General features: G+C 45.0%; 5 protein-coding genes across 16 annotated transcripts in view; 2 read left to right on the top strand and 3 right to left on the bottom strand.

Moving 5' to 3' along the window:
- Positions 1–509: 509 nt before the first annotated feature.
- On the bottom strand, positions 510–5,461 carry LOC100120782 (transcriptional adapter 2B). 2 transcript variants are annotated; one of them, XR_004344922.1, is made up of 9 exons: positions 5,141–5,461; positions 4,919–5,016; positions 4,416–4,475; positions 4,185–4,326; positions 3,659–4,106; positions 3,349–3,580; positions 2,607–2,696; positions 2,007–2,352; positions 510–1,932 (listed from the first exon to the last, which is right to left on the bottom strand). XR_004344922.1 is itself a non-coding variant. In XM_031929563.2 (9 exons), the coding sequence occupies exons 1-9, from the start codon at positions 5,145–5,147 to the stop codon at positions 1,828–1,830; spliced, it is 1,488 nt and encodes a 495-aa protein (XP_031785423.1). In that variant the 5' UTR covers positions 5,148–5,461; the 3' UTR covers positions 510–1,827. The 2 variants fall into 2 exon arrangements, 1 of the variants encoding a protein (XP_031785423.1); XM_031929563.2 differs by having other exon boundaries at positions 2,607–2,656.
- A 72-nt stretch (positions 5,462–5,533) lies between these two features.
- On the top strand, positions 5,534–6,584 carry Cox7a1 (cytochrome c oxidase subunit VIIa polypeptide 1). 2 transcript variants are annotated; one of them, XM_032598816.1, is made up of 4 exons: positions 5,534–5,831; positions 5,950–6,081; positions 6,161–6,307; positions 6,369–6,584. In XM_032598816.1, exons 3-4 carry the CDS (start codon positions 6,161–6,163, stop codon positions 6,507–6,509), a joined length of 288 nt encoding a protein of 95 aa, XP_032454707.1. In that variant the 5' UTR covers positions 5,534–5,831; positions 5,950–6,081; the 3' UTR covers positions 6,510–6,584. The 2 variants fall into 2 exon arrangements, with proteins under 2 accessions (XP_032454707.1, NP_001165816.1); NM_001172345.1 differs by lacking the exon at positions 5,534–5,831 and having other exon boundaries at positions 5,977–6,081.
- Positions 6,549–10,983, bottom strand: LOC100120808 (probable Dol-P-Man:Man(7)GlcNAc(2)-PP-Dol alpha-1,6-mannosyltransferase). The gene is made up of 8 exons (XM_031929560.2): positions 10,665–10,983; positions 10,206–10,338; positions 9,950–10,123; positions 9,723–9,876; positions 9,512–9,656; positions 9,208–9,434; positions 8,881–9,129; positions 6,549–8,806 (listed from the first exon to the last, which is right to left on the bottom strand). The coding sequence occupies exons 1-8, from the start codon at positions 10,788–10,790 to the stop codon at positions 7,012–7,014; spliced, it is 3,003 nt and encodes a 1,000-aa protein (XP_031785420.1). The 5' UTR covers positions 10,791–10,983; the 3' UTR covers positions 6,549–7,011.
- Positions 10,984–11,145: 162 nt separating this feature from the next.
- On the bottom strand, positions 11,146–21,473 carry LOC103315966. 3 transcript variants are annotated; one of them, XM_031929558.2, is made up of 10 exons: positions 21,043–21,473; positions 20,126–20,206; positions 16,127–16,288; positions 15,515–15,889; positions 15,128–15,438; positions 13,193–14,507; positions 12,978–13,115; positions 12,604–12,788; positions 12,203–12,380; positions 11,146–12,136 (listed from the first exon to the last, which is right to left on the bottom strand). In XM_031929558.2, the coding sequence occupies exons 2-10, from the start codon at positions 20,156–20,158 to the stop codon at positions 11,834–11,836; spliced, it is 3,000 nt and encodes a 999-aa protein (XP_031785418.1). In that variant the 5' UTR covers positions 20,159–20,206; positions 21,043–21,473; the 3' UTR covers positions 11,146–11,833. The 3 variants fall into 3 exon arrangements, with proteins under 3 accessions (XP_031785418.1, XP_031785419.1, XP_031785417.1); XM_031929559.2 differs by lacking the exon at positions 21,043–21,473 and adding an exon at positions 20,355–20,625; XM_031929557.1 differs by lacking the exons at positions 20,126–20,206; positions 21,043–21,473 and adding an exon at positions 17,834–18,537.
- A 2,571-nt stretch (positions 21,474–24,044) lies between these two features.
- Positions 24,045–27,785, top strand: part of LOC100120851 (neurexin-1) — a 96,845-nt gene continuing 93,104 nt past the window's right edge. For 6 of the 8 annotated variants that reach the window (XM_008207311.3, XM_032599720.1, XM_016985415.2 and 3 more), the window contains exon 1: positions 24,046–25,124. In XM_008207311.3, coding sequence (XP_008205533.1) covers positions 24,516–25,124 — 609 coding nt within the window. In that variant the 5' untranslated portion in view covers positions 24,046–24,515. Of the gene's footprint in view, positions 25,125–27,785 lie in introns of all 8 variants that reach the window. The other 2 variants (XM_031929553.1, XM_031929551.1) reach the window with 1 other exon arrangement.

Here is a 27,785-nt window from a genome sequence, read left to right as displayed (position 1 = left end):
ACGCGCGCGGCTCTCTATCCTTCGGCGCGATTATAAATTCGGGGAATCTATTTGTTTTGCTCGACGTATAGCGCAGCGCATATATGCATGGGCGGTCCGTTTGCCCAACCTGGAACTTTTTCGCTTCGTTTTTTCCCTTTTCGCCTCTTCTTCTAAGTCTTCATACGATTTCAACGCGCTCGACGCTGAAAACTTCCTCCTTCGAACCTTGACTCTCGGGGCGTCTTTGGGTTTTTGAAGAATTGCGCCCGCTCGGAAATTAATGTGATATATGTGCGCGAATTCGATCCTGAGAGAGCTGAATGGATTTTTTTGCTCTTCATTGCATAATGAACGAGGTGAGATGGCGGAGTCGAATAATTTTTCCTCTTAGCCGGGCTCATTAATCAATAAGATCCGATGATCAATGGCTTCGAATTTTCGAGCCGCGCGATTGCTTTCCGGAATCTTGAAGCGCTGAATTATTGCGCTGGCGATGAGGATTTCGGAATTATAACAGACACAATTGGTTCGTTTTAACAAAAAAAGTTGTATATTCATAGTTACATACATCAGTAAACCTCTTCGTGTGTAGGTTTCGAATTATGTACAGAATACAAGAAAAAAATTTCGATGAATGCGAAAACCCTTTCGATAGGCGTACTTACTTAAATTAATCACTTACTGTACATAAGCTATTTCGGAGCCACATTTATAAAAAGTAGAAAACTTGAAATTTCGAACAGATCGATTACTCGTGACGGTATAATTTTAATTTTCAATTAAATCAAGTCTTAATGAAACTTAAAGAAAATAAGCAAACTGCTTATCAGCAATTAAATAGTAGTGAAAGAATGTATACATGTTCGCTTTATCACACATCGCATCATTCTTCAATGAATACTATCGTTTACCTCATTTACAGAATTACTTTTTCACATATATATACAAGGTGACTCTACATAATCGATAAATGTTTCGAGACGAGGCAACAACGTGACCAACCAGCAGTATAACTTTAGCCATCTTGAAGGCATTTCTCATATACATCGACATTATACCGTATTCCCCTCATTTTCATTAATTATTAAATTATTTTATGTTTATATACTACAAGAGAAAATCACGAGAAATGGAGTATCTTGGCTAGTCTTATTACTGTTACGCACAGTAAGAGCAAACATGTATTTCTTGTGATTTTAATAAATTATTTACAACTACTTCATACGTGAAGAAAACGTCTTTCTTCAAGTTATAATGCTGATAAAATTAATTCAACTAATTAAGAAGAATTTGTAAATCCTACGTTTATACATACACGTCCAAGCAACGTACTCTATTCAAAGGTTTAATAAATAGTTTAACAATGATTGATTGACTGAAATTTATGCTTTGATTAATTTTAAAAAGAAAATACAAGCTACTATCAAAGTAGCTGTATAACCAAGCTTCCATTTACATGTACAAGTTACTTTACTTTTCACGTTTATAAAACGAAAAACGTGGCTACTACAAGAATACGTTGACACGTTTTTTTTTAATTTTCATAAAACTTTTCAAAAGTACTTTCCAGTAGAATGCTTTGTCGGTAGACGCACTTATCAACAATAGGATAAAATTTTTCATAGAAAAGTATCCTTTCTTTTAACTATACTAGTAATGGAATCAAATATTTACAAAAAAGCAGATTAAAAGTTTACGTTGCGTAATGTGAGATTTAATAAAAATGTTCACCAATTTTAAAACCTGTAATATATGGCGGATATCCTCTTAACATAGTTTGAAGTATGACTTAGCTTAAAGTATGAGTTGACTTAGAAAGAGAGACCTTTAAATTTCGAAAGTGAGTTAATTTGCGGCAATCCAACCGTTGGAGACCAAATAGTTTAGAATTTTACTTTCCGGTTCTGACTGAGGAACTATACTGGATTTCTTATTGCCGTTCAAATATTCCTGTGGAAAAAAATCAAGATTAATGTTTAACTCAAAGAGAGCAAACCAAATACAAAGAAAATTCATTTAATTACCTGTAGTAGAAGTGCTTTTTGTGTAAGGTACTGGGTTGGCTTTAGATCTAGCTGAAGACATAATGATTTTTCCTGTTTGGTTAATAAGTGCGAAGCGGCTTCGACTTCTATATCTCTGGTATCGCTTTCCCCTTGGTTCCCTACTGGCTTTCCCGATGTGAAAGAATTGTTGCCCCTCTCGAAGATTGAGTTTGAATTGGTTGACTGCTGATTTGAGTTGCTATCCTGCTCCCCCCAATGACTGGTTGGAGTCATCGTCCGACTGGTGGTTGAGGAACTGCTGCTGGCTGAGTCTGTTTTTGCAGTGGACTTTCGGTCGATGAAAGAGTAATTTTTTTCTTCGTCTCTGAAATATTTGAAACGAAAAAATATTCGTTTTAGAAGACGACTTTTCATACGCCACTTGAATAGATTTTACCGTATTTGTACTTTGTTCGGCGGCTATTTAATCTGACAGTAATTATTTTTAAAAGAAAGATTTCATGCATAAAATGTTGAAAATGTATGCAACGTAAAAACTAAACATTGATAGTAAAAAAACAAAAATACTTGGATTGAAAGATGAATTTCAGCGATAATGGAACTAGATGAAAAACTCACCTTCTTCTTGAGACTTGGCGGTGCATTGCTTTGGATGACCCACTGCTGCCCTAAGTGAAACGCAAACTGATACAATCTGTTCACAAACGCCTGGCAACACGCACCACAAATAATAGAATTAGTCAATGACAAAGCATAAGCAATTTTTATACGAAAGAAAACCCCTGCTTAGTCATGAGAAATATTTCCATGTTATTGTTTGATTGTTGCGTGTATTGCCGGCTTCTGTTTTAACATATAGTGTACATAATCTAGGCGATAGGAAAAAAATTGATGGCCAATGGAGGTCTGACAATCACCTGAATTGCCTATAAGAATTTCAAGCTATTAAAAACAAATCTCAAGGATGTTTTTCTTTGTAAGTGGTCAGAGAAAAGATGTTTTCTCTCAGAAAAAAACTAGAGATTTGTAATTGGTAAGCCAAAATACGTTTAGAGAATTCGAATGTATGATTGGACCCTCATTGACCACAAAACCATTCCTGGCGCCTAGATTAAAAATTTGATGGCGCGCCGATTGCGATTTGATATAAACAAGTAAGTGATTTATAATAGATAAGACAAAAATGATTGACGAACATATAAAATTAATATTATTAGCTAAAAACAATCGACACATGCAACAACCATTGCCATGAAAGTTTTAGCTAATTTGAACTCAAAAATAATAAATTTAGTTCTATGAAATGACTGGAGGTAAGGCGATAGATTTGCATTCTCTTGTTGTGTAAAAGGTAACTTACAGATTTTTTATCTGACCAATGATCCGCTGCATCTGCTTGTCCTTGAGCCTGGGCCAATACTTGCTCAAAGTGAGTACACTCCTCGTGCTTTGTTATACCGTTTTCTCGATAACGATAAAGTTCTGAAAGACGTAGCCGAAGCTCTCGTTCCCTTTCAAGACTGGTTAGTAACTGTTCATACTCTTGTCCAGTGTAAAATTGCGCAAATACCCTCATGCGCTCCCGAAAGTCTCTGCAGAAAATAAATGACTTTGTTAGCAATACACGTACAAATATTACTTAGCAATAACAAAGGTATGATGGTACATACTTTTCCTCTTTGGTTTGCTTCTTTTTCACACCCTTTTCTTTCCGAGAAGCAGAAAAAAATGCAGACACAAGTTGATAATCTCGAACAACCCGTTTTCTTCTTGCTCTTTCCCTAAGATTATTTGTGTACATGTCAACTTGTGCAAGTTTGAGTGCAATGTCAAGATCATCATCTTCTGCTGGATTTAAAAACAAAGACGACACAAGAGATTCTGCTTCGTGATTGTAATCACGTTCAAAATCATCTCTTTGTGGCATATAACCAAGTTGAGTAGCTTCGTCTGGTGTTATGTCTAAAGGTGGTAAACGTGATGTCAAGTCTGGTGATAAAGGACCATGGTCTAGGGTTGTATGGTCTGTGAGGTTTGGACTATAAGTTTCAATAGAAGGCCAAGTGAATTTTCCAATGTTTCCATCCAGATACCTGGCAATGTATTCATCTTTTGCCTCTGCAAAAAATTTGAGTATAAGACTATCTGTACTCTAGTTATTTGCTAAAAAATAACTATGAAAAGAACGATTCTTACCCTCTGGTGTTCGAGTTTCAATGTGTTTACTGATGTCTTCCCAATTTCCGTAACCATATTGTTCGAAGGCATCCAGTAGCCTGAGATGTTCTCTGGCAGTCCAATTGCCACGTCCGTTGAAGATACTGATCGTACCAGAGTCCTTAAAAATTAAAATAATTCCAAGATGATACCCAATTTTTTAAATCAATCGCATTAATTAAAATTGCTCAAAAGAAACGCTGTACTCACCATAAACTGGTAGGAGTGATCGTTTTTGTGTTGTCCTATTTCTGCTCCAGCAGAAAAACACTGTAGAAACAAAAACACCAAAATTAAAAAAATAACTCAAGTGCACAATTAAATTAAAAAAAAAAAAAAAATCAATCCCGAAATGTAAAAAACAAAAATTCTTTTAAAAAAATGAATGATAACGTCGAGTAAATAAACACTTATTCACAAATAAACACGCAATAGTGCAATCAAGTCACGTGAATGGAGGAAGGGACCGGCGTTTCGAACACTATCGCATACTATAAAGCGTATTTTCCACATATATAGTAAATGTACGTAGGAGTCGATATAGACATGGCACGAGTCATTGGAGAGAGAAGGAAAGCACTATTAGCGGCGCCTCGTACGACGAGCGTATATATATATATATGTGTGTGTGTGTATATGCATATGTATACACATAGCCAAGCCCAATCTTCTCTCTCGCTCTGACACATCGCACGCAGAAGCACTCTTCTCACCTGCAGGCAGAGGTCGAACTCCGGGCACTCGACACACTTGACTCGTAGACCCGAGATATCCTCTTGGCAGTAGGTACAGTTGTACTTGGCGTATAGATCTAGAAGAAAAAACGAATGAGCGAACCTTGTTTAGGTGGGCGTAGCCAACGCGGAAAATCGACCGCGGAACCGCGGCGTCGCTTAGCTCGTATACAGAGTGTATATAGACGCGAAATCACCTACCCGCCATCTTTGTCCTGCGGCGTTCTCTTCCAGAACGATCCGAATCTTGACGTCACCGCATGCCAATCGGCCAACAACTGGGGCCCGGATCGAGCTCTCAAGGCCTCTGGACCCCCGCGAACGCTCCCATTTTCCTTGGAGTCGCCTCTTGCAGCTCAATGTTACGCCGCCGCCTCCGTTTGCGCCGACTTTTCGAGCTCTTGGCCAGCCCTCGGTATATGCGGTGGAAAATATGTTTACCCGTTTCTCCGAATCGAGGCGGTCAGTGCGCATGCTCCAACTACATAGTGCAGTGCAGGAGCAGGGCCCGCAGCAGAGGGCGCACTGGCAGGCGGCAGTAGCGCAGCTATATCCCCCCCCCCCTTCCTCCTCCCCTCGTCTTCCTACTGGTAATGCAGCGTTCTACTAATCCCTGATGGAAGCGTGAATTTCGCCAGCTAACAACGCCCGCATACCAGCAATATAGCCAACCTCAGCTACTTAGCTCTCCCCCCCCCCTCCCTTTGACCGTTACCTCGCGCCGGTTTCAAACTGTCTGTTCTGATTTTACGCTGATTTTTCGAGCTGACTTTTCTTGGAATTTTATATCCTCAGAAGACTTGTCGTTTTATATGAAATATGAGAAAGCAGAGGTTTGACGGTTGGACCCGGGGCGGATGTTTTCCAGCCTTTATCTTGCGTATAACAAAAGGTAAGTGTTATATATTCAAGATAATAATTTGTGGTTTTTTGCAAACATCGACAATGGTAGTCGATGAAGTTGACTAATGATGAATTCCATTATGCGGCATTATTTTGTTTAACCTGAGATTTGGGATAATCTTTCGCAAATGTACACACCATACCTATGCGCGAAAATAAACGGTAATCAAGTGGGAAGAGAGTAATTCGTTAGAAAATAAGTTGTTGAATAAAGGAAATTTGGAGTCTGCATAATTATCGTGAGTTTATTAATGGTCGTTAAAAAGGAAATTCCATCTCGTTCTCTTTATTGTAATGAGGAACATGTTCATTATATAGATGCAGTGCAATAAAACAGTCTTTCAAGTTCTGAAACAAAGATCATTTTATACAAAATCCCTTTTACGCAGCCAGGAAAACCAAGCCAAGTTTGTTGATAAGCCATTTTGGCTCAAAAAGTTCAAATTAAAGCAAGCCGAGATGCAGGTATGGCAAAAAAGAGCTGTAATACATATTGCTACATGTGAACTGTGAACTAATTTTACAGAAAGATGACGATGTTCCAGTTTTCATAAAGAAGGGTTTTTTCGATAAAGTTTTATACAATATCACCTTGGGACTAACTGTGTTTGGACTGTTTTGGTCTGCTAAAGTCCTTCCTGAACTTGACAGCGCTGGCAAAAACTAATCCTAGGTTCGTTGATTTGTGAGAAAAAAAATTCAGTAATGTAATATCAATAAAATATTTTTATTCAAATATTAACATGGTATTTGATAAAAAGTTATAGTTTTATAAGGCACATCTGCATAAGTGATTTTCAGTTCTTTCAATACATTGTGTATTTCAAGTGTTGGATACGTGCTTACACTGACTCAATTCTTGAAAATGTCAATATAACATCAAATTTGTGTTAGGCATGTAACACTATTATCACAGAATCAAGTATATTTACAATGTCTATCATTATAATCTATCATTATAAGTAATTATATTTTGCAATACAAAAATCTATCCCTACTTATTTTTTGTACATTTTCAATATTGCAAGTTCGAAGTCTTTATTTATATTTTAAACTTGCATTTATTACTGACACTTATTGGGATGAAAAGTCAATAATATATTTTTTTTTTCCAAGAGTCAGTAATTTTTGTAAGTCTTGTGATTTCTCAATAATTAGTTTCAAAAAACTCATTCTACTTGAAGATTTGAATTTCCTCTTTTTTGTTGATTTTCTTTAGAATTAATATTTGCAGCTTTAATTTTTTTGTGTGATTGAGATTGTAGCTGATCATCTTTGCGTGTATTACTTAAAGATTCAGTCAATTTGAGCTTTCTTTGTTGAACTAATGTTCTCAATGCCTCATTGAAAAGCATCAGAGTTTCAGAAATAGGCTGTTCTAAATTTAAATTCGTAATATCATCAAATATGGTGTCTTCTTCTGAGACCAATTCTGTTTTCAGTTCTTTAAATAGCTCTAATATTTCTTTCAAGCTTTCTTTTGGATTTCTGGTCCCTTTTTCGTCTTGACTTTTTGAAACATTTTCAGTTTCAGGTAAATTTTTATCATTGGAGTCTTCAGTCAAAATATCTGTTTCATTATCCAACCACGTTTTCAAGATATCTTTATCTTCTGAAACAAAATTATTTTCAAATTCTTTAAATTGATTTATAATATTTCTAATTGTTTCTTTGACATTAGACACTTTTTGATTTTGATTTATTTCGCTCTCAACTGATTCTGCATTGACAGTCTTATCCATTTGTAATATTTTTGTCTTGGGCGGACTCTTCTTTTTTTCTTGGATTATTTTTCTCACTGTTTGTGGCTTATCAGTATTAATGTCAATCTGTACATTACTTTCGGATTTTAATTTTTTCTCATTTTGCTTTTCTTTCATAAGTTTTTTTACTGCATCTTTTACACTTATAGTTTTACGGCCATCGTTCAATATATTTTCTTGAGTATTAATATAATCCTTGCTTGGTTCTTTTTGCTTTTCTTGAGTACTTATACCATCCAGAATTTTTGGCTGCCTATTTTTTACAAGTTTTTTTACTGCATTTTTAATATCATTTAGTTTGATATTATTGTCAGATGATTCTAGTGGTGAATCAATATTGTCTGTTTGTAAATTAGTGGTTTCGTTTTCATTTAATTCAGCATTTTTCTTTTTGTTGATAGTAATGGACTCTTCTGTTACAGTCTTCTTTGTCGTTGACTGCACTATTTTCTTTACAGCAGCTTTGACACTAACAGTTTTTTTGGTAGAATCTAATTTCTCAACTTGCGAAGCAACTATGGTATTATCTGCATTAATTTCATTTTCCTGAGATTTGATATTTGTTTCAAGATTTTCAATCTCTGGTTTTGCTTCACTTTCTTGCAAAGATTGCTTTGGAATTTTTACATTATTGTCATTTGAATTTTCAGATTCTGGAGGAATATTATTAGACGGCGATTCTTGTGGTTCATTATCATCTTGAGCTTGAACATTTGAATTGAAAGTATCTTTTAAATTATTTTTTGAATATAAAATATCGAATATTCCTTCCACTTGTTCATCACTCTCTGTCATGATGATTTTAGATGATTTCTCAATTTCTTCAAAAAGTACCGTTTCTTCATCTATTTCTGAAGAACTGTACATTAAATTTTCATCGTACATCATATTATTCGTATTTTCTGTAATGCTCTCATCATTGGCAATTTCATCTTTATCTTTGGCTCTTTGAGGTTCATAAATTATGTTTTCATTTCTTTTGAGAATGAAAATTGTTGGCTTGGTTTTTATCCTAATAGGAGGAAACATGGAGTTGTAATTGATTTCTATATTCGAATAGGCATCTACCGAGTCCAAAATATAATGAGTTTTCAAGTAAGGTTTGATGTTTGGAGAATATTTGCTTTTGGCTTCAATTAACAAATGTGTAAATTTCAACATCTCTGGGTCATATATTGTCAAGTTTTCTTGCTTTGAATAACTGAAAATAAAAACAATTATCATATTTTAATGCTTTTACTACCTATATTTTATGTGAAAATGCATTTTACTCACATCCATGAGGGATTAGTCTGTGTAAATCTAGAAACTCCTGTTTGTGCGGTCAAAACATCAATATGAACATGAACTGGTGTGGGAGAATCCCTTTCAAGCCTGTGTAATCTAGCTATTGCCTGGCCTCCAGGATAATTTAAACCAGCCAAACATAGCAAGAACATTGAGAACATAGCATTAAAAACTAGATGCCCAACTATAATTAAAGCTAACAGACTATTCCAGGTTGATTTAGCTCTGTTTTCCCATCTGTATTGAGAATGTAAAATGAATACTTTCTTTCTTCAATTTTCATTGGATTTGGTAGTAAAAAAAATTTTAACTTACATGCGGTGGCAAACTACTGCAGCACTGACATTCAGTAGAGGGAATACGTACATTATGAACCTTAATTCTTTGTGTGGCAAAAAAGAAAAAAGAAGAACAAATGCAATAGCAGGTACTGTCAAAATTCTTACTCTAGAATCCCATAGCATTCCTAGTGGCACCAGAAAATATGAAAGTGCCATACCCCTGGGAAGTGCTGAATAGAAATACCATAGAAAAGGTGAAGTCTGAACATTCATTAAGGATGAATAGATGTTTCAATTTATCATAATCAATTTGATAAAAATTTATTTGATAAGGATACACCCCATTCACTACTCTTATTGAGGATGGTATTAAAATATAACACCTCCCCTTCAGGCCATAGTGCTCGTTTCCAGAAATAAGAGTCAACTGTGATAGTCAAACCCAAGAGAAATATCCCAGTGGGTATGATGATTTTCAATGCCCTAGAATAAAAGTATGCATATTTTATCAAAAGTTCAATACTTAAGAAATTCATTTATCAGTCTTACCTTGGTATCGTTAACTTTAAGTAAGCAATATCATAAAGCAAGAATAATCCCAAGAGCATAGCAATTTCTGCTCTAAAGATTATTATAGCTGCTCCTGATGAAAATATGAACAAAACATGATTCTGTTTTAGCCATCCGTATAGAGCCAGTAGGACTGTATAATATAAGCAAAATTGAATCATCAATTTTCTGTGCATAATTTTTATACAAGTCTGCGAATGTCTTACCAAGGGGCATAGCCATTGTATTTGGCAAAGGTCTGCTCAAGTAGTACATAAAGTGATACTGAGTGACAGTGATGATAAGGAACCACTTTGCTAATTTAGCACCAAAAATTGATTGCAAAGCACTTTTATATAATTTCAGAGTTGCTATCACCGTCAAGCCTAGAACAGCTCTTACTGAAAAAAAAAAACAGAAGCAAATTATTTCACAAAATATAGAAATATATTTTTTATTATGCAATGCGAGTCAAACATTTACCAATGTACTGAGAAAAGAATTTATTAAGTTTCCAATATTTGACAGCAGCAACAGCTGGTGAAGCAACGGCTGATATTACTATTGGTCCCAGAAATGTTCTTGGCACCACCCCAGGAAACTCATGATGGTCATACTAAATTGAAAAAAAGTTTTGTGATTATTTTCTTCACGTGGCATTATTTTGCAGATGAAGCTTGTGCAAATATTTACAGAATAATTTGCTACAAATTTTCAAGTCGCAAGCTAGTATCATTGATTGGCAGCATTAGTTAATATTAGTGAAAGAGAGAGAGAGAGAGAGAGAGAGAGAGAGAGCTTCTGAATTTATTATTAGCAGCTTTCTTGAATACAAGCTGGACGTTGAAAACCTGTCGAGTGTAGAGTAAATTTGGCATTCAAAATACACCAAATCTTGGCAAAAGTCATGGCACGCGTCTATATTAATTTGAGACACTTTACCTCGTTTAAATTAGAACCATGATACAAAAGGTCGTGCATAGCTTGGAGATTGAAACTTTCTTCGACTTTGGTGAACGGACAGTAGAGCAAGTGTATCGCCGCTATCAATATCACCAGCTGCTCCATGACTCGAGACTGTTGCGTTCAGCAGTGCAGCATCAAAAGTGTCGGGCAGATCAGTTCGGCATTTGCGTAGAAAAGGAGGAATTTCGAAAGAAACGTGCGTGCGGGTGTGTGACGTTGTTGGAAAAACGGCGATGTGTCTTATCCAGAGCCAAATCCACACACGACGGCGGCACGTCGTCGTCTGCTTCGAAGCGAGCATATGCTGCTCACTTCCCACGACATTGTTGCCAATTTGAAGAAACTCGCGAGGGAAACCGCGTATTCGAAAGTACAAACGCGCGAAATCAATTTTCGTTCTTTTCTTTTTATCGTCGTGATGAGAAGGAGTGTGCGGCGAAAGGACACAAGGCTTGTATATACGAACGCAAAGCAATCATTTATTGTGTGTTATAAACCGATGTATTACGGTCCGAGTATATAAATGCTGTAAAATTAATAAACCGACACGCACGCAATATTATCTCTCAGCAGCAGCAACGTATCAGGCGTACATACCCCAAACTGTGTGTTGTGTTTTATATACTTAGTATCATGAACAGTAAATACATATCTTTACGTTTATTTAGATCACAGGCGTATCAGGACAGTACATAATATGTATATAACAAACTCGGCGCGTGATTTTCTCCATTTATTGGTATATACGTGTAAAATGACACACTCTTCGTTCTAAAACACAAAACTACATACTCGTTTACATTATTGCTCAACTTCGTCCACAATATATCGATCGCGCAACAATGGGATAAAAAAATATATATAATTCAGTTTTTCTCCTTTATTGCATAATGTATCATCGTCGTCGTCGTGAGTTTCAGTCGTATAGCAATAGCACAACACGCGGCAACTTCAAAATTTCTCATCATCTTTTCTTTCTTCACACTCTTTACAACTAAAAGGCGTAAATCGTTATACATCTCGCCACGCCAGTACGAAAATACGGTGCGATGCGCGTGTGTGTGTGTGAGGCAGGCGTTAGTGTTGCGAGGGAGAGATAGAGATAAAGCTTTTTTTTTTATATATATATATATAGTACACAGCGCTCAGCGTCTGGACCTGGGTGGCGCGCGGGGATTGGGCTTGTTGTGCTGCATGTTCGCGCATTTGGGTATGTGTCGTTCGGCCGCGCCTTGATTGAATTTTCGCGAGCAGTGAGGACACTGGATGTAGTCGCTGGTGTCGCTGGGCGGCGGTGGGGGCAGGTCGCTCAATTTGCCGCCGGACGCCAGGTGAGCTTGCATCTGCTTGGCCGAGCGGATCGCGTTTATGAAGTCCTCGTGCTTGCGACGCCAGTTCGACTTGCTCGGTTCCACCGAGGCGGCTGCAGGTTTCGCTGCGGCTTTGCCCTGGTGCGGAATGAACGTTATCGTTATGATTATCAGTTATAAAGTTACGGGTTGAGGATACTGTACCTGTTTTTTGACGGGCTTTTGGACGAAGGACTCGAGTTCGGTGCCCTTGACGCGGTGCGTCAGCGCGTCGAACTGCTTGCGCTTCTTCTGAGAGGTTTTGGCACAGATTTGCTCGTGCAGGCCTATGCGGTCCGTCGCGAAGCGCCGATTGCAAATCTTGCATGTGCTCAGCGAGTCGCTGGGGGAGGGGGGGGGGAAACGTTAATGCATCGTATTATACGCTAATTATAAGCATATCCTTATAGGCGAAACCGGTTATTCTATCTCTCGAGATGCGCAAATACGAATTTTTAATTCTCGTTTATTTCTATTTCTAGTCCGTTGAAAGAAGGCCTGTCTGGCATTTTTTATAGGCTATCATAAGACTCTCAAACAAAACAACGAATGGAAATAACGTTTACTCATTGCTTGCAGCGCTGCCTTTGGACGAAGGCGTTGACCTGGCGGCCGGAGTCGGAGGAGCAGCTTTCGGTTTGCCGGTGGGACGACTGGCTGTGGAGCCATGGCTTCGATTCGTACCTACGCTGGAGTTGGAGGACAGAGACGAGGTCGTCCGTGGCGCCGCAGCGACGTATCCACTTTGCTTCTGCACAGAGGGTAATTTCTTTAAGCTTTTTAGAACCATGTTTAACTCGGCAATTTTTCCCACAGTTTTCCGAAACCAAAATACAAAAGTCGTCTACGGAGAGAGAGTCATGACGATTGCTATAGTCTCTCTCTGTGTGTGTGTGTGTGTGAGCGTGAACGTCGGCGCGAGAGTCGCTTGTTTTTTTACCTCGTCGTTGTCGTCCATGAGGCCGTCGACCGCAGACACTTTGGACTTTCGAGCTGCGGTCGAAAATCCATTTTCCAACTCGCCATTCGAACCGCTCAGTCGGCCCAGAAATTTCAAACTGCCGGACGCTCGGCTCTTCTGCGGAAAGCATCAACGTTTGTTATACACAAAAAACTGAAGAGCTGGAGAGAAAATATGAAGAGAGATATACGTACCTCGGAGAGATTGTCGGGGCTCTTCGAGGAGGGATACGGAGCGACGTTCTTTTTCGCCTTGTAGTCGCTGGTGCTGTTCCTCGTCGTACTGGGGGAAAAGTCATGATTTTTAGGTGTCTGTTCTCGCGAGAAAAGGCTCTTCAATCGGGCCACTCGGCCCTCGCGCGATCTGAAACTCTGGCTTTTTACGGGCGCCGTATCATCATTCTCAGCTGGTCGCGAATTAGACACGAGCAGGATCTTCCTCCTGCAGGCCGGCAGTTTCGTCTTGACCGGAACACGAGCCAACTCTATCGAGTCTCTCGCTTCCAGCAGCTTCTTTCCCCTTCGCGCAAAAGCCCTTTTCGCGGCGACCGGATTCTTTACGTGCCGGTAGGCACTATCCTTTAGCGTTCTTATCGACCAGGCGCTCGTGTGCCGTTCGAATCCCCGTCCGCTGTTCTTTTTTATGGCGTCTTTGCTGCAGAGTCGAAAAGTCGAACGATCCATTTGGCTGTTATCGGGTTCGCGGGTCAGAACCGGTTCCGAGCCGACGATCGAGTCGAAGTGTCGCAGGGCCGACTCTACGGAGTCGTACCTCTGGAAGCTTTCTCGGCCTTGAATCTGCTCGAACATCATGCGCTTCAGCTCGAAGGAAGCTCGTCGAACGCGTTTCGGTCGATTTTCCGCTCGCTTCTCGATTGTCTGATTGGCCACGACGATCTCTTGGTACTCGCTCGGTTGTTCCACTGAGGATTCGCGCTTTCCGCGGATCGACAGCAGACCGTCGCCTTCATCTTCGCTCTGGATGTTTCTCAGCAGTATTTCTCGGCTGGTGGCCGACACCTCGATGGCTTCTCGCGCTGCATCGGATTTGCATAAATCTGAATCGGTAATCGCCGACGTCGACGGCTGTTGTTGTTGGTTGTTGATGTCGGCTTCCGTCGAGCTTTTCTCGGCGGGTTCTGTATTTCCAGCCGCTTCCGCGTTGGCGTTCGACGTTGAGGGAATGCTGTTCTCGATTTTCGTCACTATTTTCCTGACCTTGCCGATCTTGTCGCTGTCGCCGCCGATTTGGCCGAGTTTGCTAGCCTTGCGAATCATTTCGAAAATCAAGGACGTCGATTTCAGAGTGTTCCAGTCCATTTCGCGATCCCAGCTGCCTACAGATTTCGACATTGCGTCCTCCTGCTTCCTCGTGCTATTCTTCGCTGGATTTATCTTACTCAGCGAAGTCGATCTCGGTCTGCCCTCCAGTACGGTCTTCCTGCTCAGAGGCGCCTTCTTTCGGATTTTCAAACTTGCGCTTTTCGTCGTTTTCATGACCGTCGATTGCCTGCGGCATCATCAAAACTCATAATGCATCCGACGCCTGTTAGTCATCATATAGTTTCGTTAGGCGAGCGAGTGACTTGGCCTATTCTCTGCGGACGTTTTAGTAGTCACGCGGCGACACATATATAGAGGATTGGTAGAGCTCACACACTCAAGTTATTGATGATGATGATGCGATGCCCGAATTCGTTCGAGCTGCGCTCGTTCTATTTACACACACATTTTTTATTTCTTATTTTTTTCGGTTCAGCCGTTAATCACCGAGTGGATGACGTATATTTACAGACACATATAGAGCAGCATCGAGTAGACACATATGCGTATACTCCGAGAGAGCTTATTTATATGCATTATGATGCAGCGAGAATGATGATGCTAGCGAGTAGAAAAAACCAGAGTTCCTGATGAGGTAAAATATTAATGTTCGATTCGCCGTGTTAAGAATCGCGACGCATTTTAAAATTATTAAAATACACACATGAGGAGTAAAAAAAATTGTTACAAGCTTTTATATCTTTTCCAGATTCTCGTATACACATGTATGAAATGCGTGCGCAGCAGCAGCAGCAGCAGCGGCAGCAGCGGGAGATAGATTAAAAGAAAATTAAAATCCTGGCTCACCTCGCGCCCGTGGGAATCGCGGGCTTCTTTGTCGCATTGACAGCCGCAGCGACGGCCGCAGTGACGGGTGCCACCGTAGCCGCGGTGAGTGCGTTGCTCTTCCTCGCATTGTTGTTGCTCTTGAGTGCGGCAGCGGTGTTTCGAGGCGGATCGAGGGAAGATCGCCTGCTGCCGAAGTAATTCTCGTCCCCGGGGATATCGTCGCTCTCGATATCGAAATGCCGGCGCTTGTCGACGTCGACCTGGTGAAACTTGGCCAGCAGCCGATTGCGCTCCATCGCCTCGTTATCGATCACCTCGTCTATGTTTATCTGCGCAGATATTCGCTGGAATTGTATTGCGAATTCGAGAGGAAAAAAATAATGCGTAATCGATGGAAGAGCGAACCTCGTAGTGTTTGGCGTGACCGTTGAGCTGTTGTCTAGAAGACTCGTTCGGCTCGTCGTAATCTCCGCGACTGGAGGCGTAGGATTCACGCGTGAAGCTCTCCCGTTGGATGCTCGAGTCCTTGTAGCTGTTGCTGCTGCTGCGACTCGATGCGTAGGATTCGCGCGATACGGCGGCCGCGCGATTATTATTGGCCGCCTGCACCGTCCCGTTCGTTCTCGTCGTGCCTCGTTTCGCGGGCTGCGCATTATTGCGACGGCCGTTTACCGCTTGTCCGGTCGGCTTCTTCTTCGATCGTAAGGGATCCAAGGGGTAGCTCTTGTCGATGCCCTTCACGTTACTCTGCTGTCGCCGCTCCTCGAACAATTGCCTGACCTGGAATAAAATACGCTGTATAAAGACGCTATAGCGCGGACAGTGACCCATATTTGTTTCCGGGTCAAATATGGGAATGGAATATGCTGCGGCGATCGATTGTATAGCTAGCGCGGTTGGACTACTTGTGCTTCTTTGTTGCAGTACAGAATATTTCTATAAACGATATGATGCCATCAAAAGATTTATCGCTTGGATGTAAAGTAAAGTAGCGTGCAAAAAAACTGTGAATCATACACTGCCTGTCGTCGTTATGATGCTATTTTTCCCGGAACCAGTAGACCCATTGGAACCAGCGCTACCCCTTTGCGCGACCTGGTGAGCTCTCTGTTGCTGCTGGTCGTAGAGCTGAAGCAGCTTCTGCTCCTTCTCCTGGAGCTGCTTCTGCTGGAACCGGGCCTGCAAAATGTAAAGCTTGTCGTGAGCCGGTTTCCTGGCCACGATTGGATCGGCTTTCGCACTCCTGGCTATCGCGATCTGCGACATTATCGGCGCGAAATCAAAATCTCCGAGCGTACGTGTGTATACCGCACAGAGCCCCGGGCAGGACTGAGCACCGGTCGCCACAGCAGTCAGACACCGGCGAAGCAACCCCATCGATTTCTGCGCCGGCTAACCTACATCGAGCGAAGACACGAGGTTACTAAACTCATCGGCTATGCACCAAACTAGCGCTACTACTGCGGCTATTCGAACTTTGACCAAAGTTTCTGTACCGGCGTTTCGTTACGCCTAGTGCGTAAATAACTTGCTGTAATTAATTAATAGAAGGCTTAGGTAGCTAATTATTGCGTTTACGAATCGCCGAAGTAAATAAACAATATACGCAACGTCGGCACGTGGAATACATAAATTCGTCGAAAGATTCGCGCGCTCGTCGTCGCAGTTTTGTCACACGTCAGCAACGGTTTTAGCTGTATACTCGGAACTCCGGGAGAAATTACAGTCGGACGCTTGTGACTCATGCTAGGCACTTTTGCTGAACAAATAAACGCTCTCCGTACACAGCGGCTTGGAGAATTAATCGAATTTTATGCTATACCACGTATGATCGTCGGCGTAGCTCATGCTCTATGCATGATAAATAATAAAAATTGCGCGCTTTATAAATAGCGACAAATGTATGCATGACAAATGTGTATCGCGATGAAACGTAATCTGATGGACTATGTGTAACGCCGTCGTGTAAAGAAGCCCGCGCGTTCTATAGCTGCGCTAAACGAGTTGCGACTTCTAGAAATTTCATTAAGTAGACGAGCGATTAATTTAACAACGGCGGAGAGATTTCGTTCGATTTCCATATAACGCGTATTTGATCGGCCGCTACGTTTACCTCGGAAACGCGCGTAAAGGTCGTCGATTAAATCCATCCCAGCCCTGCTCGACGTTCGGCGATGAATTTATTCAAAGGCAGAAAAAAAGTAGGCCAGCCGATAATTTATATAAAGCTCAGAGACGGCTATCCGCGCGATAGTCGCGTTTCTCAGAAGCAGTCCGAGTAATTTACCGCCCGGCTTGTTTGTTTAACAACCATACGCCCCAGTCGATTTATCAGTCTATTTGCAATTACGATCGAGCGAGGCGTGCCGTCGCCGCCGCCGTCGTCGAAATCTTCGTCCGTGTCGAGCTTCCTCGGCTCGTTGCCTCTCCTCGCGCGTATAACATAATAATCCGCTGTACGTGAGCGTGTATATAACCAAGGCGTTTAAGCATCGGAGCTAGCCCGTATCGATCGGGGCGACTTAATGATAGTCCGCGCGCAGCGACGGCGTTGATCGATTATTCGGATGCAAGCAGCCAAATCTGCGCGTCGATTTAGCTCTGCGCTAGTATAAAGGAAACGGATTAGTTGCGCGGAAGGCGATCGCGCGTCGATCTTCCGTCAAGGCTCTTTTCCGAAAATGGTCTCGCGTGTATCGCGTCGTTCTTTTTTTTCAATCTTACCAGCTCTTCGAGATTGGTGCTGCTGTCGGGTGGTGACATGAGCCTCAAATTCTCCATCATCCATTTGCTCTTGGGGTTTAAGGACACACCTGGCGGCGTATCGTAATGCGGTCGGGTTACCATTTAACGGAATAACTCGCGGACGAAAGGTTGCACTATCGCAGTAGAGTATAGGATTATATTATCCCGTGTATCTCATGCGGCCTCGCTCGTAACGATTTTGCAGCAGCAGGAGCATTCTGTTCTCTCGGCGGCTTGTCGCGACGGCGGGCCGCGAGTAACAACGCTCGAGCGAAGCTATCATTTAAACTGCACAGAGCGAGAGAGCAGCGCGGGCTATATCGAGCAAACTGAATTGCGCATCAATCAATCGTTATTGTGGTCCACCGCAATCGAACTTCTCGAGTCTCTCTCTCTCTCTCTCTCTCTCTCTCTCTCTCTCTCTCTCTTCGACTGCTGCTGCTGCTGCTGCGTTTTAATGACTCGGCCACGTGTTCTCGAGGGAGAGAGAGCTGTGTATGTATGTACTATCCAGAAGCGCAGGACACTCCAATTAAATTCGACCGGGGATTTTCCTTATCACGAGTAGACCAAGTGGCACAACACAGGAATAGCACGTCGAGTTGTTTGCCAAGTTCGAACGTAGCGCTCGGAGAGAGCAAAAAGTTGTCAATGAGCTTACAGGACAGAACTGCGCCTCGTTCTCGCAAGCCCTGAAGGAATGTAGTCTGCCTTGCTCTTATCACGCATGCGCTGTATATATGTAAGTACTGTCCATTACACACACGCGAGCAGACACGGTACAGTTACGAGAAGATCGTTAATGCTGCACGAGCTATCGGCGGTGGTGACGGCGGCCGGCACTTGTTGCCATAACGTACATCTATACAGTGTGTTATAACACGCGTGAAAAATCATGAATTTTAACGAGAAATCGTGTATGCGTATGTATGTACAAGGAGGAGACACTGTATACACGTAGCTATACCGCCTGCAGTGTAAAGCTCGCGAGCTTGCGTAACACACGGCCATTCGCGAGCGGAATCGATTTGATCGACATTGGGCGAGTCGGGCGCATATATAAATCTCGTCGGATGTTGAATGGTCGCGGCTCACTTATTCATGGAGGGCGCGTTACGACGGCCTTGCGCACGTGCATCGCGCGAAATGGCTCCTCCTTATTTGTTTTTGTAAACATCGTTACCCGACGATTGTAAATATACACTAAGTATACGTTTAATTTAACGCGATCCTCGGCGTCTAACGAGAAAACGGTATATTCTCGCGCGTTAGCGGATAAATAATTCAGCGTGCAAAATGCGCCTCAATTTGCAGCGGTGTAATTCATTAACGGCTTGCGCGCGCGCGCGCTCGCCTGCCGGGCAATTACGCCGCGGATGAGCATTTAGGCCTGCAATTTGTATCGCGTGCGATGCGTCCATGTAGAATAGCTCGAAACGAGCGCTGTGTGTGCGTATAAAAGTTGACTTTTAAGGATTCACCGAAGGATCCTCAGACATGTAGTCTTGTATTAAAACCGGGCTGCGATCTGCAGCCCACGCAATCGTGTGCGTGCGCAGACTCGCGGCCGTCTCGCCCACGGTTTTTCAAACTCGAATGTATAACAGGCGCGCTTAGTCTGTTGCCAACGGGAGAGATAATTAGCCATGCGGGTGCGATGCCGATTCGAGGTTCCTATGCGCGCAGAGTGTTTAACAGTTGTATGCGCAGTATATACAGCGAGTATAGAACGGAAAAGCCGAGAGCAGTCGCGAAAGAAAGCAGAGAGCGCGCACTAGACGGTGGCAAGATGCAGGAAGTGACGTCAGAGAGCGGCGGCGGCAGCGTGTATATTATGGTTAGCCAAGCAGCCGAGGAAGGTCGCGGTTGACAGGCCAAGCGTCTCTCGGTACCTCAATTTCATTCCACTTCATTCCTCGAGACAGAGAGGAGGGGGAGAAGAGCGAATAATTCAACGATATTGCTATACTTCTCCGGCTAATGTATATTTCGTCGTTGCTTGATTCGATTTCGCGGATTATTATAACGAGGAAGAGATAACCACCTCACGCGCGCGTGTCGCAGCTGACACACCGAGTCGGAGCGCGACTTTGAGATCAAGGCAAGAGAGTTGACACTCTCTCGCCTTGAAACACATTTCGCGCGCGGCAGCTGATCTTGAAGCATTGTTGTCTTCGATCGTATTTTTATTATTCCGCGAAGCGCTGAAAATCCGCAGCCGATTACCATCGCACGTATAACACGTATAGGATATGTTGTGTACACTCTCACCTGTAGTAGCTGAAGCCGCGAGGACGTTGCCATTGTTCGCGGGCGGTACTCCTTCGTGTGGCAGCTCGGCTCCTCTCCCTCCTGAGGGCAGAGAAAAAAATCCCACGATTCAACGTTTCATTACAACACTTCGAAGCTACACAGCTGGCAGAGTTTCTCGCGCTGTATATTGTAAACAAAATTGTAACGAGCCCGAAGCATCGATTTTCATATGTATATGTACACTTACCGCTCGCTCGCTCGTTTATACCAACTCGACGATTATTTAAACGAAAAAGAGCGGCTTTTCACACACGCGGGAGAGCAAACAGTCGCGCGCTTATCCGCGCACAAGATCTTTATACCGAACTTTTCGATCGCCCGGCGAGCTTGCATGTGTGTCACTTATACGTAACGTATATGTATAAATTCACTTATGCTCGAGAGCGTAGAACACGTGTAGTTGTCGCGCACGAGCGGTGCATTATTAACGGCGCCGCGCGCGCTGCGAGTGAATATTAAAGGCGAGTCGGTGCAACTTTAATGAGACAAGCTCTCGAAGTGAATTAAAGCCGTGCGATAGAGCGATCCTTCACTCGAAATAAACACCGCTGCTGCACACACCCGCTGCCTATTCAAAACAGTTTCGTATCGGCAAGACGCAGCGCAGCCGCGTGACTCATAAGACGCGTGACGCAAGCGGTCCCCGACTCGCTCTTTATGGTCAAAAGTTCACAAGTTGTTCGCTCTCGCGCTAGCTGTCTCTCGGCGCGACAAATTACCCGCTGAGAGAACGAGCAAAGTTTTGTTTATACCTGTGCTGCAGTGCAGAGCCTCGTATAATCCGCAGTTTGCAAAATTTTCTTAACTCTATCAAAAAAGAAAGAGCCGCGTGTACGGACACTGTGCGCATAAACGAAAGTATAGCGTGTACCAACCTTATATCGAACGAAAGCGCGCAGCACAATCGTCCTCGCAACGAGAGGACCGGCGTTGTACTGACTTTAACTTGGCTTCTCTCTCTTTTTCTCCTTAGTCCTTCGCGCTCGAGAGGAGCTGCTCTCCTCGCTTCGCGGCGCGCCGTTTGGGAGGGAACACTTGTACACGGCCCACGCACACGCTCGCGCGCGCACTCCGATGTATTGTATATACTCGAAAGAGTGTGCGCATAGAGCGGCGCACTTTCTTCTCTCTCTCTCTCTCGAGAGAGAGAGAGATTTTTGTCAGCGCTAAAAATAACCGTGACTTTTCTCCCCGACGCATCAGCATTGGAAGCCCGGGAAAATTCAAACTATGCCGGGAACTTTGATTATAATATCGTTCGCGCGCGCGGAGGGAGGGGAGAGAAGTAGTTCGGAGAATATTAAGGAAAGAAACGAGAGCGTCCTGTATACCGTGGAATGATGACTAAAGGCGGAAAGTGAGCATCGTATACCAAGTCTCGAGCGTGGGCGACTATATTCGTGTCGTCGGAATATTAAGCGCGCATCGATCAAGTCCCCAAAGCGCTGCTATATCTCCTAGACAACGCGCTTGTGTGGACATTCGCGCGTTGGAAAATTTCACGGAAGGTACCTGACGAGTCGATCGAGCTGCTTGACTCGTCGTTACAAACATTGCACTTTCGATTAAGAGATTACTCGGATCTTCCGGCGGATGGCGCTGCTGTAGCTCGTCCGAGCGCATTGCACCTTTTCCACTTGCGCTGTATACATACATACATGCGCGCGCGTGTACTCTTGGCTGACTAGACTCGTCTTTTATTACTGCGACCCCTACACGTGCGCTTATACCTGTGTGTCATGCTGTAGCTATGTATAAGCTGCTTCTTTTCTCAGCAGAGAGAGAGGCAATCGGGATCAGGTTTGAAAAATTCACTCTCTCGCCAGGTAGACTGCGCGAGAATTTCATCAATTTTTCCTCGAATGCAGAGAGCGCGTGTATGTGTGTTTGCACGACGGAGTTAACGAAGAGCGGTTCGCCGCATCAGATGCGGCTATTTCGACCGACCGCGGGCAGATAATTCGCTCGGCGCATTATTCCTGTTCTGTAATCTTATTCCGCGCTGCGATTAAAAAGCACCGATGCGTGCAGCGTATGCTCCGATTAATATATTAGTTAAAGCAAAATAATTTTAAAAGTTCTTAATCTCGACCCTTTTTTCTCACTGCAGATCTCTTTCTCAAAGTCATCCTTGATCCAGAAAAAGTCGTCGCACGATCGAGCACAAGTCGTCGCAAGTAGTGCGGAAAATCAAACGGAGGAGGATCTCTCTGGACGTGACGGGAAGATCGGAGATGTGTGTTTGCAGCCTTGAAAAAGGACTACTCGTATAAGTGTCATCGATGTCGAATGGCTCGACGCTCTCTCGCGGAGCTGGCGGTAATGCATCTCAATTACGATTATTCCTACGGAACTCGATCACGTCGTAGGTACGTATAGTCGCAGTGTTTGATTAGCGAGTCGAAACGCGTTAATTAAGTGAAATGGTAATTTTTGCAGAGCCGTATACTCTCCTCGACCTGCTGCCGCTAATTTTCATTAAACTTTCATTCGACGTCCTACATCGAGAGGTTGAAGAAAAAAAGGGGAAATTCGATGGATCGGTGATGAATGATTCGTGGGGAGAAAGTTTGCCGCGAGAACAAGATGAATGGCAAGAGTCGAGGTCTATATAAGGAGATAGCGGAAGCTTAGGGACGAGCGAATTGGTGCTGATGTACGTATGTGTGTGTGTGTGTGTGTGTGTGTGTGTGTGTATGGACGAAAGAAGGTGTGCGCAGGCCCCGAGGCCTTCTTGTCGGAATCAGACTTACAGATGAGCTCAATTCTCGAGGTTTTCCGCGGGTCACCCCGAGCTGCAGCAGCTCAGAATGCAGATGTGTCCTAGACGCCAACACTGCAGCATCTACTAAAGCATCTGGGTCAGCGAGCGGAAGTAGCAGTGGCTTTTCAACCGCAGCCCCCCGTGTTTTGTTATACGTCTACTCTCCGCATCATTGTTGCGGCTCTCTCCCCCTCGAGTTTTCCGGCAAACTTACGCGCGCGCTCGCGTCTTATTCTCATCCTTCACTTCTCATCCCGCGTCGGTTCTCCTCTCGCGCGTGAAAACTTTTAGCGAGTAGCCAAAAAGGATTTGCTTTTCTCCCTGTACACACGCGAGAGAGAGAGAGAGAGAGAGAGAGACAGGAATATCTGCATTCGGCTAAATTCTCGATGAATCTCGGCGTTTGAGAGAATTTTTCAATAGCCATAGCCGCGGCGAAATTCCATCGAGTTTCGCTTCTCTATTCACGCGGGAAATACCGGGCTACAGTCCGGAAGTAAATGTCCCGGCGTATACTCTTCGTTATTCATAGCGTTCTCTTCTTTCCGCGCGCGCGAGAGCGAGAGAGAAAGCGGGATGAATAATATGAAGTATCCCTGTTTTTACAACAAACTCGAGCGTCGGGGCAAGAAATTAATTTGAAAAGTTTCCAGTTTCCGCGGAGTTGGCTGTCTTATATCCTCGCGCGCTGTGCAACGAAAAAGCGGCGGCGGCAGCAGCAGCGGAGAGTATCCGTTTTCACTCTCGGCTCGCGTTATGGTACTTGTATATTTTTTTTCCGCCACGATGAACTCGCCGCTGCGACTGCCTTGGACGCTCTCCCGATTCCATTAGTCTCGCCGGTTGCGCGCGTTATAAAATACGCTCCTCAGCTCTCGCGCGGCGAGTATCAAAATGTCTAATTGAAAATAATTGTTCCAGATTGGCTGGAGAAAGCAACGGCAGCAGCAGCAGAAACGCGGATAGCTAAAGAGTCGAGAGGTCGCTGCGGAGAGCGAATCAAGAGGGTTGCGCGAGAGCCAGAGTGCAGAGAGTCCGCGGCGGGGGTCGGGGGATAGGGTGGCCGCGTCTGCGCGGAGGGCAGCACTGGCGGCGGCGGGCTCGACGCAGCGCAGCAGCAGCAGTCCAGACCAGCAGTCGTCGTCGGCGGCTTGGCAAGACAAGCGGGAGGCTCGCGTGCGGAGTGATGCCCAGAGCGCGGTGGTGCTGCCAGCAGGACACGGAACACGACCGCGACGACGAGCCCGAGTCGAATCCGTCCAGGTCGCGGCAGGACAGTCGTTGTTGTGTGTTTGCGCGATACAGTAAGGACTGCCGCACGCGATAACGCGATAGAGCAAGATCTGCCGAGGGGGCCGCAGAGAAAAAATGGGGCGTACGCGAGTAGGCGGCTCGGCAGTGCGCATCGATCGGCAAATAACCTCGTCGCGGCGGCAGTGACGACGCCGAGGAGCAGCAGCAGCGCGGCAGCAGGTTAGGTGCGCGCAGCGACGACACGCGATATGTCGACGGAGGTGGAGTGATCAAGTGTGGACGAGCACGACGACGAGGACGACGAATCGAGAACGAGGCCGTGGTGTAAACATGGGAGAGGGAGGACTCGAGTGGCTACCGCCGCTGCTGCTGCTGCTCTCGATGCAGCTCGGGGCGAGTAGCGGCTTCCTCCTCGACGGCTCGGCCTCGAGTTACGCGCACTTCCCCAAGTGGAACGCCGGCCTCAACGGCAGCCTCGAGCTCGAGTTCAAGACGGAGCAGGGCACGGGCCTGCTGCTCTACACCGACGACGGCGGCACTTACGACTTCTTCGAGGTCAAGCTCGTCGAGAGCGCGCTCCGGCTGCGCTACAACCTGGGCGGCGGGACCCAGCTACTCACCGTCGGCCGGGACCTCGGCGACGGCCACTGGCACAAAGTCCACATAGCCCGCAACAACGAGAACACGACCCTCACTGTCGACGGCGTCGCCGCGACCTCCACGTCGCGGGGCAAGGAGTTCGAGTTCGGCAAGCTGCCCGGCAACTCGGACGTCTACGTCGGCGGGATGCCAAGCTGGTACAACAGCAAGCTCACGCTGCTGGCCCTGCCGAGCGTCATCTTCGAGCCGCGCTTCAACGGCCTCATCAGGAACCTCGTCTACGCCGACGGGGACAACGTGCTGCCGAGGCGGCAGGAGCTCAGGAATCGCGAGCTCAAGGTGAGCGAGTCCTTGCGTACCGACCGAGCTCAATCGTCCTTCACCTTTCCCGCATCCTTGCATGCTCGCGCGATTAATTAATCATCTTTTTGTCCCGCGAGTCCTCCAAGCTTACACGTAAGCGCGCATAACCTCGTCGCAGTCCGCTCCAGCGGCGTCGGCTTCGCACTCGTTATCCCTCGGCAAGCTCAAGCTCCGATGATCCCTCGCTCGCGGTGCATGCGAGATTAGTCAGTGGAGCGTGGCGAGGTTCATTAGCAGCTGACCGATCGAATGGTCGCTTTATCGGCGGAGCAGCGCCGCGAGGCCTTCCTCTCTCTCTCTCTCTCTCTCTCTCTCTCTCTCTCTCTCTCTCTCTCTCTCTCTCTCTCTCTCTCTCTCTCTCAAGTTCAACGAACGCTGAACGAGCTTTTCCGCGGAGGCGGCAAAACACGCTGGGATTTTCCAATAGCCCGTACACGCGTGTATAAAGCAAGGCCATATTGCTCACACTTATAACGAGCCGCAGAGTCTACTCGCGCTGCATCAAACGCAGGCGCTTTTTTCTTCTGTAAAAACCGACGCACACGCGCGTGCAGTGTGTAATCCGGCCGAGGATTAATGTTTTTCGTGACATTTCCGGAATTGCCTGCGCGCGCGTTCCTACTGCAGCCCGCATAGAGCGGATAAAAACGCCGACGCGACGATAAATTCGGGTCGAGCGTTTATATTGCCGCGGCGGAACAACGACGGATTTGAGATAGAGCTGTGTGCGCGCTCATGCTACTGCAGCTGCTGCTGCTGCTGCCGCTTGTTATTGTTGAGCCCGCGATAATACGTCGTTACAGCTGCGCAAAGTGCCGCAAGCTCCGCGCTTCATCGTTATCTCTCTCTCTCTCTCTCTCCCGTCGATTTAATATTCACCGACGAGCCTCGCGCTATGCGAGGTATCGCGCTGTGTATTATATACCGTGCTGTACGGACACTAAAACGCACTGAACTTGCACGGAGTATCGAACAAACACACGCGCGAAGCCTTATTATCATCGTAGCACCTCGGCGCGACGATAAAACGCCTTGTATTTAATGCGGAGCGTAGAGCTTTGCTGATATGCGCACGGATTCTATACACGCGGAGCTTTTGTGTATAGAAGCAATAAGGGTAATACACATTGGCTCCGCGAATTTCGATCGGCTAATCTTTGATCTTTCGGCGGTGCACAGCTTTTTCGTTATTCAATCGTGGCCTGGATTACCATGCTTTGTATTTGCTTCTCTTGAAACGTTATGTATTCCGCGATCGCGCTTGCGTTTCCATCGCTGCTGCTGGCAATGTTTGATTTCGAGGGAAAAGCGCGCGCCTAGCTGCGCTGCTCCGCAATGCTTAAAAGTAATTAAAGTGCCATTTTCGAGGCTCCTTTCCTCATTCAATAAAATGACGCGGCGGCGAGCGCGCACTTTACAGCGGTTCTTTTCACTACGAGGCTAGTGAAGAGCCTTGGATGTTAAATATGTTGTCGACAGAGATTGCCTCTCTCTCTCTCTCTCTCTCTCTCTCTTTCGCTCCGCGCGCTATCTCCAGGTGCATTAAAGTTTCAACTGACGAGCAGACGTCGTCGCTTACGAGCTCGCGCAAATATCGAGCGGCGCGAGGGCCTCCAAAAAGCTGAAAAGTTTCTTAGCTCGAAAGCTCGCATTAGATTCTCCCCTCGTATATACACAAATGTGTATATATGAGGGGTAGGGGGCAGACGAGGAAAAGAGGCCGAGGAAGAGTCGACGCACATATGACTCTATTTCGGCCGGCGCCTTTTTTCCCGTCGCTTCACGCACGAGCGCCGGGCAAAAGTGCTTTATTCACGGTAGCGTCCAGCCTTTGCCAGATAAACTACACTACACTATACTCTCGCCTCGTTCGCTCTCTCTCTCTCTCTCTCTCTCTCTCTCTCTCTCTCTCTCTCTCTCTCTCACTCCGTGCGCGCCATTCGTCGGGAGGCGAAAAGAGAGAGACGAGAGTGTGTATGTACGCTAGGATGGGGAGGGAAAGAGGGGCAAAAAAAAAAAAATACAAACGAGAAAGAGCTTGAGTGCACTGCATACATTGCGTGATACGTCGCGCGCGCGAGCGCGTAAACTCCCAACGACATAACGACGCGGCGGCGCTCGGTTTATACGCGCGAGCACTGATCTCGAAAGAGGAAAGAGCCAGTGGCAGCGCTTATTTCGGCGATTCAGCGCGGTGTGTGTGTGTGTATAATGTTTCGTCGAGATGCCTCTCCCGTAGCGATAACGTTTATGTATATACATTCTCTCTGTGCTATACTGTGACGGGATGATTTTTCGCAGTTATTCCAATTCGACGTTGCAGTTGGCGCGAATCGATTGAATTTCAAATCGCCCTCCGCGCTCTACACACGCGCGAAGCGGCTTTAATAGGGTTGATTTACTTGCGACAATCTTCGCGCGACGAGCCTGCATACCGCGTGTATACATATACTTTCAGCATTACACTGCACGCAAAATCGTTGCCGAAGCGAGGGCCATTTATTTTTTATCGCGCGAGACCGAAACGCCTATATACGAAGAAGAGAAGCGAGGAGAGAAAACATTTATTGCGCCGCGCGCGAGCGGGAGATTTAAAAAAATATGCAGATTCGAGTAATTGCGCTCAAATTGGAAACG

Source organism: Nasonia vitripennis, chromosome 4 (assembly GCF_009193385.2).
Source record: "Nasonia vitripennis strain AsymCx chromosome 4, Nvit_psr_1.1, whole genome shotgun sequence".
In the NCBI taxonomy this organism is placed as follows: domain Eukaryota; kingdom Metazoa; phylum Arthropoda; class Insecta; order Hymenoptera; family Pteromalidae; genus Nasonia; species Nasonia vitripennis.
This window is presented reverse-complemented; position numbering and strand designations above follow the sequence as displayed.